Here is a 12,507-nt window from a genome sequence, read left to right on the forward strand (position 1 = left end):
TAAAGGGCAGGTGGTGATAGAGAGAGATAGAGAGGGGAATACGATGGGTGGGCTAGAGAGAGTGAGGTAGGGTGGACAGGCAAGGTAGGAATAGAGAGAATGGGTGGGGGACACACAGTGTGAGTGTGTTAGGATGGGTGGATGGGGTGGATGGGGGAGAACGAGAGTGGGGTGGGCTGAGTGGATGGAGTAGAGAGAGAGAGTGGGCATTGGGGGTGGGTGGGATTTCAGAGAGATTGGGGTGGGTGGGTTATGGTAGAGAAACAGTGGAGGTGGGGAATGACAGAGTGGGGGTTGGGTGGATAGTGGCTGGCGAGTGGGAATCGTGTGGGCTAGGGGTGGGAGAGTGGAGGGGTGATTGATTGGAGGGTTTGGGGTGGTGGGTTGGTAGAGGGTTGAGGAGTGGGTCGTGGTATAGAGAGTGGTCGAGGTAGAGAGGTAGAATGGGGCTGGGGTAGAGAGAGAGTGGTGGTGGGGTAGGTGTTGTAGAGAGAGAGTGGGGGTGGGGTGAGTGGGTGGGGAGAGAGAGAGAGAGTGTGTGGGGGCTGGGTGGGGTAGAAATAAGAGTGGAGAGGGGTTGGTGGGTTAGAGAGAGAGAGAGTGGGGGTGGAGTGGGTTGGGGTGTAGAGAGAGTGGGGTGGGGTAGTCACGAGTAGATCGGCTTGCGAGGCACCACTACTTCTTGTCAAGTGTAGTTTAAGAAGATATTGCTGCGGCCAAAAATACGCTCTGTCCAACGCTCAGCCGTGCAATGACGTCACTGATCTTAAATTAACCTTGGGAATAAACAGGGCAGATCTTCATTCTCATACAACTCCCGTTTCTGAAACACTCGGACCCAGCCACAGGCAGGTGTGTGTCTGGTCCCGATAGGAAACAGGATCCACCTGTGCAGCGTGTTTACCTCAACCAAGAGGATTTTAGTGGAATTTTGTGTACTGGATTCTGATGGAAGCTGTGCGGATTGAGGCAGCTTCCGTTGCATCTGTCAGGGCAGAGGTTGGCAGAGACAGCCACCTGGCAGGAGGGTGAGTTGGCTGACGCGATAGGAAATTGTGTTTTGTATACAGCATGAAAACCCTGCTGGGGTAGACAAGCATGCAAGCAATTCATGCTCCCATTAACATAGTTGCATTCATTCATTTACCTCAGAATGTTAAAAGATGAACTAACCAAAAAATATTCAAACATGTTATCCCTATGCTGCACAAAGCTCTGTGAAGCAGAGACATTGACCTACTGAGCAACCTCAGAGTGATAGTGAAGCCAAGCTGGGGTAGACAAGAGTGCAAACAATTCATGCTCCAATTACCATCCGTTGGATGGTCCCACGGAATTCCGCCATGATTCCTTTGGCTTGTCTGTGATGGCAGTGCGGACGCCATATTACTGCATACAGCGTGGCAGCTGCCCTCGCTGAGTACCGCCTGAAGATGTGCGGTATGCGAATAAAAAAGTAAATCCATGTAAAACAAAATAATTATAATGCAGAACGGCCTGCCTAACTGACTGACATACGACTGCTGATATATGCGGTCCAGATGGTCCACAAGAAGAAAATGCGCCCCCAGGGTGGATCTTACAGTCACAGTACTTCATAAACTAGAAACAAAATGGCTTACTTGTACAAACCAACACAGACTACCGATCCTGTCACATTATGCTGACATCACTAACTAACTACATATCCAATCAGGTTGTGCTTACATCACAAAACACTCGAACACCGCCCACATGTCATTACATGAAGAATTTGAAAGCCATTTTACAAAACACGTATCTTTAACAGTAACTTCTTTATTTTGAAAACCAAATTCATCAAAATATGTAACATAACCGAAAAGAGGCTGCAAATATTTTTTAAAGCATCAAACAAGTCTAATTACTTTTTAATAACATTAACACCTGGCGGCTGCCATTTGGGAAGTAAAAATGACTGGCAAATCCACCACACAATACAACTTCAGACAAAGACTGCAAGAAGAGGAGTGGTTGGAGGGAAAATGGGTGGGAATGGGAGAAAAATCCCATAGATTTCCCTTAGCAATGGGCTTTAATGGGTGGGGCACCATAGCTCTCAACTCACACGCTTTTGGCGTGTGTCACCCGCCTTATAAACAGCTGACTCACCGCCAATCCTCTTGCAAGCCCATTCATTTCAATGGGCTCTCACCAGCCAAAAACAAAATCGGGCGTTTTCGCCCACCTTTGCGACACAAACGGTTGAGAGCTATGGGACACATAGCCAAATTACATAAATCCTGACGAGGTCACTAGACAAGTCCGATCTATGAAAGCCTTGTCAAAACAAGTTCATCCCTGTTCCTCTAAAACCCTCAAGGACCACATTGACACCCTCGCCCCGGCCCTTGCTGATTTTTGCAACCACTCCTTTGCCTCAGGATCCTTCCCCTCCCCCCTGAAGCACTCCCTTGTGCATCCTCTTCTCAAGAAACCCACAGCTGATCCTTCCTGTCCGACTAACTACCACCCAATTTCCATTACCCCCTTTCTGGGCAAACTCCTGGAAAAGCTGGCCATCTCTCAGCTTAACCTTCACTCAGATTCTGTTGGCTGCCTTCATGACCACCAGTCTGGCTTCAGAGCGGCCAGAAGCACAGAAACTGCTCTCCTGAACATCTGTGAAGATCTGCTCTCCAACCTGGACTCTCACATTCCCTCTGTCCTCATCCTTCTTGATCTCTCTTCTGCCTTCGACACAGTGAACCAACCATCCTGCTTGACCATCTCCGTGATAACCTAGGTATCACTGATCTACGCTGATGACACTCAACTCATTTTCCGACTGCCCTCGGCCACCTCCTCGCCCTCTCTCATCTCTGACTGCCTAACTGCCATTCAAGATTGGTGTGCCTCAAATGACCTTTGTCTGAATGCCAGCAAGACTGAGATCCTCCTCATCGGCACACCATCTCCATCCTTTGCCCTCTCTCTCTGGCCGGCCTCCCTTGGCCCTCTTCCTACCCCTACCTGCGAGGCTAAGAACCTCTGGGTCATCTTAGACTCCACACTTTCCTTCTCCGCCCATATCTCTGAGGTCTCTAAAAAGTCTAACTTCCTACTGCACCTCCTTAGAGGTACTCTGCCTTTCCTCTCCTTCCCTCAGAAGCTCACTGTCTGCCAAGCCCTGGTTCTAAGTTGGACTATTGTAACAGCCTCTTTCTAAATCTACCGGCCTCTACTCTCCGCCCTCTACAACTTATCCAGAACAGGACTGCGAGACTTGTCCTTGGCCTCAAGCCCTAGGATCGTATCTCTCCAGCTCTGAAATTACTCCATTGGCTCCCAGTGGATGCAAGGATTAAATTCAAAACCCTCTGCATTATCCACAATGCTTTCTGGGGCCTGGGTCCAAAATACCTTCAGCTATCCCTCCCCAAATACCTCCCCTCTCGAGCTCTTTTCTCCTTTACCTCTAACTCCCTCCGGGTCAATCGGTTTTCAAAGAAACGTGCTGGGGGTAGATCTATATCTTCGGCTGGGGCCTCCATCTGGAACAGCCTCCCTGCCACTCTAAAACTTGAGAACCATCTCTGGTTCCGGAAGCACCTCAAGACCTTCCTCTTTGCTTCTGCCTTCGCTCCCCCTCTCTCCTGCTGATCTGCTCTCTCTTGGCACAGTACACCTGGCCACCCTCTGTCCCCTGGAACCCAGTTACCTGGACACCCTGCCACCCTCCTGCACTGCCTCCGGCCACCCCTTGCACTGGGGACTGTATCTGTACCCATACAGCCCCCCCCCATTTATTTTTTTTCTTCTTTGTCTGCACTTATCAGACTACCCAGTCTGCTGCCTTAAACACAGCACTTGCCACTTGCCGGCTGCACTACCACTGTTTATTGCCTCAATGTTCTATTTATCATTTATTCTTCTCTCCTCTGCTCCGCACTTTCCACTCTCCCCCTTCCATGCACTTTTTTCCCTTTCCCATGCACTTGCACGTTCTCAATGTCTCTGGGCCTGGTAAGATCGTTTTTGTGTTGTTTTCTCCCTGTTCCCCTCCCTTGCCTAGTCACACTCTGAAACACTTGTGTACGAGCGCGATACAAATAAAATATCATATCATATCATCCTCATATGTCATATGCATTGAAAAGCATTACAAACCTACATTCAAAGCTCCTACTTCAAGCTCTTATGTTAAAACTCTTATTTTAAGGACAATAGTTTTCTCATTAAAGGTAGCGCTTTCATCACCACCGGATAGCCAAAACTCAAAATAAGTGTTTTGTAACAACAATCAAAGCAAATGCTCCTTAAAGCGCTATGGTGACGTATGTTAATATATATATGAGATGTGCTGGAAATATTTATTTTAATGCATAATCCCATTGGGGGAGGGTGCCATTTAAGGGGGGCGTGACAGAGTTGGAGGGAAGGGGGTTGAATGTGCTTAGGGTGCTAGTCCTACTTGTATGTTTCTAACCCGTCCCGGTTTTTCATTTTCAAAATCTGGCAAAATCTGGTCATGTGGCATGACTGAAGGGTCAGCATGACTCTCAAACATGTGGCCCTTCAAGCCCCCAGCGGCCGTGCAGTAATCCTGGAACAATCCATTCGACCCATGATATGTGATTAGGTGACGTCACTTACGTAATGGCATTTATTTTGTTATAAATAACGTGCAAAGAAGAAAGTATGTGTTAGAAACAATGAAAACACTCTGTATAGATTTAATAAAGAACACAGGTTAAGGTACAGCTTAAATGTGAACAAGAACACAAATGACCACGAGTCTACTTTTCTGCTACGTGCAGCGGACCTGTGTTTGGGAACATTTTGGAGTCACTGCATGATGGCACGTTTCATACAGAACAATTGAAATGTAGGCAGTTTCCAAATATGACCAGTAGAGGGCAGTGTAGGACAAGACTCTACGAATAAGAAAGATATTCTCTCAGTAAGCGCACATTTGGAGGGAATGACAAATTTGTGAAGGGATCAAATATCTCTGTTTAAAAGGTGTACAGTAGAACGCTAGCAATACAGCCACTCACACGGTAGTGCACTGAGGTGATGGAAAGCAATTTAGATCTAATTTTAATATGGCTACGTTTTACGTCCTCACTGCATTAAAAAGGTGATGGTTAATTGTGCCATTCTCAGAGGCTGAAACACTGGTGTAGAGCCAGCATGTGTCTGCATAAGACATGTAGGAATCCATCAGGAGGCTGGGGCACAAGAGAAGGGACATTTAAAAGTGTGTATGGAACCATATGTATGTAAAAGTGAAGTCACAAGACATGGACTTGGGTTCATGTAACCAGTGTTTGAAAGTGCATGATCTGAGCTGTCACGTTTCAACTGTGTTCTTGGGGTATTAACATGAATTATTTTAAAATATAAATTCTCGGTGTATACAGAGGTTGACATGTATTGAATCATAGCACTGTTTTAGTGAGTCACGTGCCATGTTATCCCCTATAGGTTTCTGCTTAGGTAGGTATCCGAGGAGACATATGGGAAGCCAAAAGGCCAGGAAACAAGAGAGCTCCGCGCGAGCGCCGCGCATTTGCCTTCTGTCTCTACCTCAATGTGGCCAAAGTCCGGTGAAGGGGTTGTTCTACGACTATTCAAATTAAGGTGAGGGCTGTTGTTTGTCTAGTGGTCGACAAAGTCACAGCGCCCGCACCCTGGTACATACCCGAGCTCGCCGCCAGCAGACACAATAGAGTTAAAGATAAGGATAAGGAAAATAGGCACACCTGTAAAGTTGGAGAAAGCAACATTTGGCAATTCTGTACAACCCATATACAACATGCACCAGCCCCAACCTACACAGACACACACAAACGCACACAGACACAAATGCACACTCCTCATCACTGCACACACCCATCCAGCATGATAGACACACCACTTGCAGCTCTACAGACACCCACTCTACCCCTGCACAGCACCTTCGACACATGCATCCACACATCCATGTGCGCACAACACACAAAGATACTGACCCAGGACTGCACTAAACAGAAACACCACCTCCAAAATTGCACTGCATTCTGACAATGCCTGAGCCCTTCACTGCATACCCACAAACTACCATCAGTTCTTCACTGAACAAACAACACCCAACTAATAACAAAGCACACACAGCACTGCTCCACACACACACACACACATACATAGCCCCAAGCATCCTGCACATGCACTCCCCAGCACCACAAGGATATGGGCCACAAAATCGACGGTTGTAGTAGAAACTGGGCCTACTGGAATCTGGGATGGCTATGTTTACTGGTGGCCACCTGGTACTACTCTAATAATGCTGCGTTATGCATCTGTATTGTTGTATAACTCAGTAAAGTGTGGTATAACTCTGTAAAGCGCCCTGTCATGCATCTGTACTGTTGTATAACTCTGTAAAGTTTGGTATAACTCTGTAAAGTGCTCTGTTATGCATCTGTATTGTTGTATAACTCAGTAAAGTGTGGTATAACTCTGTAAAGCGCCCTGTCATGCATCTGTACTGTTGTATAACTCTGTAAAGTTTGGTATAACTCTGTAAAGTGCTCTGTTATGCATCTGTATTGTTGTATAACTCAGTAAAGTGTGGTATAACTCTGTAAAGCGCCCTGTTATGCATCTGTACTGTTGTATAACTCTGTTAAGTTTGGTATAACTCTGTAAAGAGCTCTGTTATGCATCTGTATTGTTGTATAACTCAGTAAAGTGTGGTATAACTCTGTAAAGCGCTCTGTTATGCACCTGTACTGTCGTATAACTCTCTAAAGTGTGGTATAACTCTGTGAAGTGCTCTGTTACTCTGTAAAATGAAGTATAACTCTTTAAAGTGCTCTGTTATGCATCTGTACTGTTGTATAACTGTTTAAAGTGTGGTATAACTCTGTAAAGCGCTCTGGAATGCATCTGTATTGTTGTATAACTCTGTAAAGTGTGGTATAACTCTGTAACGTGTTCCATTATGCATCTGTATTGTTGTATAACTCTGTAAAGTGTGTTATAACTCTGTAAAGTGCTCCGTTATGCAACAGTACTGTTTTATAACTCTGTAAAGTGTGGTACAACTCTGTAAAGCACTCCATTATGCATCTGTACTGTTGTTTACTTCTGTAAAGTGCTCTGTAATCTATCTGTTTTGTTGTATACCTCTGTAAAGCGCTTTGCTGCTTCTCTGAGCTAGGTCCGCACTCAATAAATACAATAATAATAATAATTTGTATAACTGAATGTTTCCTTACTATGCTAACTGGCATAACTTATGTGGCATTGCGGTACTGGCTGCACATGATAGCTTCTAGTCTTACTGTGATAAGCATAAGCAGGCATAATGGAACCTGCTGTTGCTGTCTTAATTGGACGGAAATGAAATGTTGATCTTCTGCACTAACTAGGCATAATGCTTCTTTGCTAACTGGGAGTAATGGAATCTGTCACTGGTTTACTACCTGGGCATATTTGAATCCAGCACGGTTCGGGAACTGCGCTTATCCTTACAACGCTGTGAATGCCAGGGCAGGATGAAAACAACGCAACTATAAAGGGTTTTGAGGGCAATATCTGGAATTGCTGTGAGTAACTTGGATTTGTGAAACATTGAACATGTGTGAATACTAGGTCTTGTGAGGCCATTGCATGTGTAAGGAATCACTGGCATTCAAGCTAATATGTGTAAAATGACGTTCCTTCTGGGCGTCTGAGGGCGGTAGGTGGCACAGCTGTGAGTATTTGAGTGTATAATGCAAACGCCTATACAATGCTTATGCATCAGCCAAAACTATTGACTTTGTCAATTCTTGTTTGTAATGTCCCTTAAAACTGTCCTTGAGTGGAATATCTCAAAATGGGAAGACAGAAGAAAGATTGTCTCGGGAGGATAGCTCAGGGGCAACGCGCTCATCTCGGAAGCAAGACGATGCGGAGCAACACAAGTTCCATCCCCGGGTCCGCGCTTAGAACACCTCTCGGTATTAAGCGCGTTGTAAATAACCCATTACAATTACAACAGCAACAAAAAGCATTAGAGAGGATAAGCTCGCGAACAGCTGCATGACAATAATTACCTGGAAAAACCTTGCACACATATGCATTCAACAGAACATCTCTAATTTCTCTCCAAATCATTTGAATACTAAATATATAATAATATAACAACAACAATAATAACATTAATGTCATGTTGGTATAGTGCTGCAACCAGAGCTGGATATCCAAACACTGCCATGAAGCACTGTTTTCCTTAAGCTGAATAGCTGGCAGGCACTGCAGAAATCCGACAGAAGGGGCTTCCAAGCCACTGACTGTTTGTTGCATTTACACAGTTACATTATTGTATTCAAAAGAAAATGCAGGCCCTGGTGCTCGCCACAGGACATGTTTGTTCTTTTGGCCCTTGGATGTTATGAACTAGTTGGCAATTGGATTACACCTGGTGTAGGGTGCTGGGTCTTCTGGGCCTTGACAGCTATAATAGGCGGATCAATGTGACCAAGAGAGGAGATTTAAAAAAAAACATTCACGTCACAGAGCTAGAAATAAGTAGCCAGGGGGATCGTGGACTAGAGGACTGTAATCTCTGGTTATTAAAGACAGATTCACAGCCTTTTCATAACCTGGTTCGTTGGGTTAAGGATGAAAGCCGCTTAAGAAAATAGGTCATTGGGCTTTATAGGACATAAGCATCTCTTCCCTTCCAAATCTTACCCCACAATCACTGCCCGGATGCTCATAATGTAACCCTCAAAAACATAACTCACCGCTGAACTCTTTCTTGAGGAAAAGTTGGAAACTCTGGCGTCCCTTGGGATCGCGGATCAGCTCGCTGAAGTTGAAGGCCCAGCGTTCCACACGTAACTTTGTAGGAGTTTCCACTCTAAAAAGTGAGGTGTAGAGGGATTTCATTCAGTGTAAAAAGCAACTCACCACAAATCAGGCCCATGCCCTTTTACTGAAGTGGCAGCATAACAAACAGACACTTCCTGGTGCTCATGCGCCAATCCTAACAATGAGGTGAGTGCTTCTAGCAGCATACCAGTTCTCCCCCATCGGGGAAGCTGATGCTAGTCCTTTCTTTGTGTTTTCCCTAAGGCGATACTTCGATTCGAACAGCCAGCATACACTATAAGAGTTATAGAGTTATTTCAAGCCAAGCATTTGAAAAATGCTTGTTTAAAAAACTCAGTGATTAGAACACTGTAGTGTTACGTTAAGGTAGAACGCCACAAAAAATATATATATATATGTGTGTGTGTGTGTGTATATATATATGCATATGCAATTAACATGGCTATCAGGCAAAAATAAAGAACAGAGTAAGAAAGATTGATGGTTCAATAGAGACAAATATTGACAAAGATAAATATAAAAATATATGTTACATAACAGAAACCTTTTTTAATTTAGCTCTAGGTATTATGTTGATTATTAATGCCTTTTGATACTTGTTAAGCTGTATTAAGATATATCAAACTAGTTATTCAATAGATGTGACTTGAATACATATTAAAAGTAAGCTTAACATTAATCAGAACTGCATGTTAAATACTTCCTCAGTTAAAATGCAGGACTAGGTAGAGGCGGGACAATGGATCTGGAGCTATGGGGTAAAGCTAGGTTTCCCTGCTGGAAAGATGGTAGTATTAGTTAAGCGGCACAGGAGGCTTGGTGTAAACTGCGGTGTGCTTCTGCAAAGCCCCCAGCTTCATTTTGTTGCAAAATTAAAACAATTTACTTGACACATTTACATCTTGCAAATTTGCAACTGTAAGTTTGTGACATATAGTTCTCCTTTTGCAGACATGCCTGTGCATATGGTTATACTCTGCGTGTTATCCCTGCCTACATGCATTCAGAGTGTAATGCATGATGTGTTCATTGCATGTTCTATGTGTTTATCAATACAAATGTGTGCTGTATGGCCGCATTGTGCGTATATGTAATGTTGGTTTATATTACTTGCATGTGCTTCAATCCTGTGTGCAATATTGGCAGAGTGTGTTCATATTGTGTGTGTTCTCTGGTACGAATGGATATCACATGCCTATTGCATGTGCATACGTGGTTTATGTTTTATGTTACATGTGCTTTGTGCTTGTGTGCATTACAATGTAATGTTTGTGCATATTACGTGTACTACCTGTGCATCACTATTGATGCATAATGGAAGTCCAGGATGAGCTTATGTATGTTCCAAGCATATTGTATGCGGGTGTGCATTGTCGCAAGGCTAATTATGTGGGGATCTATGTGCACGGAGTTCGTGTGTGTGTACTTGTGTGCGAGCCTGTGTGTGTGTGTGTGCGAGCGTGCGTGCGTGAGCGCGCCTGCGTGTGTGTATGTGTGTGTGTGTTGGGTGTATGTGTGGTTGTGGTGTACTAGTGGAGTGTATATAAAAGTGTGCATTAATGTCAATTTTGCGTGCATTGGCTTTGCGTGTTATTTGTGCTTACTGTGCTCACTTCCTTGCAAATTATCGGTGCATGTATGTATTCCATGCTTGTTGGTGGTAATGGTGTGACTTTGGATGTCCCTGTCTCATCCACAAAAGCATGTGCTAGTTGATACCCTGGACATGCTGGTCAGGGCCACAATAGAGACTCATTTTTTAGATATTAAACATGTTTGGCTGAGCTGCTTTTCAAAACTTGTCTGGCGTAGTCCATAGTAAACCCAATGCGAAAAACATTCTTTTTCAGCATTCTTTTATCATGAGAACGTCCATGAACAGATCTGAGATGTGTGCTCGTCACCGGACTGATCAGTTGCAAGGCCTAAGGTTACACTTTAATTTCTAAAGTGTCAGGTAGCCTTAAGTTTACTATTCTATTGTGGAAGTATCATATATGTACTGTGACCTTTACAAGCTGCACAACACCATGAAGGGCTGTTTTGTTTGATGTTGAGCTCTTTAGGAACCCCACGGATTGGGGCATGGTGAGCTGGCCATGCCATGCCCTCAGTTGAGATGTGATCTTGTTAATGGTATTTACATTTGAAGTTGTTTGTTTTCTTTCGTATGTTACAGAATCGAGCTGTTATGTATTTCATAGCTCAGAACTGTTTTGTATATAGTTGACTTGTACCATGGTTCCAGATTCCAATGGTTCCAGCTCTTATATATTTTGGGGCGAACTTGATGAGAGGGAAGGTGGCAGATGGGGCAGGGAGGCAGTGCTTGGGGAACCAGGGCTTCGTAATAACGGATCTAAGAATAAGGTAATTGAACCATAGCCTGTGGTCTCTTGGTTCTCACCCACATAACAAGTGGCGACGAGGAGTCAAGGCCTCCGCAACCCTGTGGATGTGCTGCTGACTTTGTCAGATGCAGCGGAGGACCCGTGACTGCTCCTTGTGCGGTTCGGATGCGCTGACACCAATGAGCAAGGCGGCGCAGGAGTCACCTCGAACAAGAAGACCTCCACGACGGCGACCAGCAAAGGTGTCCCACTGTGCGGCCGTTCTTTCCCCGGTCTAGAGACATTACAGGGTGTGCAGCAGAGCCCTCCACGTGGCACAAAGGAGCCCCGTCACACACAGGATTGCACTCTGCATGGACAAGACTGTCGTCACAGCCTTCAGAGTAAAGTACCGCGTGCCACCCCCAAAGTGATGCTAATCATTACGGATTACTCCTTTGCCGTTAAAGCAGTGTTGATTATTTAAGGTACTGTGCATATTTTGCTTTGAAAGGCAGATAACTAGGTCCCAAAGGGGTAATTTCTAGACAATTCATTTTTTTTAAAAGGAACAAGGGAAAATTAGCTGCTTACCTCCCCAATTCTTGGCCACCCCGGGAGAACCAACAGTTGAGTGCGAGACCTGGAAGGAGGACTTCCAAAATTATGCCTTGGCGATTCACTCCCCTACATACAGCATGGAGGGTCGCAGGACTTTGCAGATACAGAGCCTAGGATTTGGGGGACGGCGCATGCTGAAAAGTCTTCTGGACCTATCCGTCCTGAGAATGGGTGCTGGAGAGGGAACCATCGAGGAACCACCGAATGCATATGAAACCATATTGAAAAAGTTGGCTAAACACTTTGAGAAGAAAATCAGCATCATTTAGCAGAGATATCATTTCAGCCCTAGGGACCAAAACAAGGGAGAATCTATAGAGGATTGTATTAGTGCACTGAGGGAACTGGCTAAGAAATGCAATTCTGGAATGTCACATGATGAGCGGCTGAGGGACCAATTCATGCGAAAGGTTAGAGAGAACAAAGTACGGGAGGAGATTTTAACTAAAGCTGATCCAAGTCTTGATGAAATGCTTGACTTTGCTAAACGAATGGGGCACATGATGGCATGTGTTAAAGAGTTAGAGAAAAAGGAAGAAACAGAATCCTCTGGAGGTGTCATAATACAGGTGGTAGTGGGTAATTCCAAGGATATGGAGAAACGTGTTGCACCGCCCTCCAAAAGACTGTCCACCACAATGAGAAATTGACACAAACAGGGGATAACACAGGGACGGTGACTAGGGAGCAACAGAGGGAAAGGTGGGTGGACGGCAAGGCACCAGGGGCA

General features: G+C 44.8%; 1 protein-coding gene across 1 annotated transcript in view; it reads right to left on the minus strand.

The window, feature by feature from the left end:
• The window catches only part of RGS9 (regulator of G protein signaling 9), a 1,220,104-nt gene that overhangs the window by 283,472 nt on the left and 924,125 nt on the right, over positions 1-12,507 (minus strand). Inside the window, exon 13 of the mRNA XM_069655056.1 lies at positions 8,739-8,854. Within this exon, the coding sequence (XP_069511157.1) occupies positions 8,739-8,854 (116 nt within the window). The remainder of the gene's footprint in view (positions 1-8,738; positions 8,855-12,507) is intronic.

The sequence above is a fragment of the Ambystoma mexicanum genome, chromosome 3q (genome assembly GCF_040938575.1).
Source record: "Ambystoma mexicanum isolate Mex_15411 chromosome 3q, UKY_AmexF1_1, whole genome shotgun sequence".
Taxonomy (NCBI): domain Eukaryota; kingdom Metazoa; phylum Chordata; class Amphibia; order Caudata; family Ambystomatidae; genus Ambystoma; species Ambystoma mexicanum.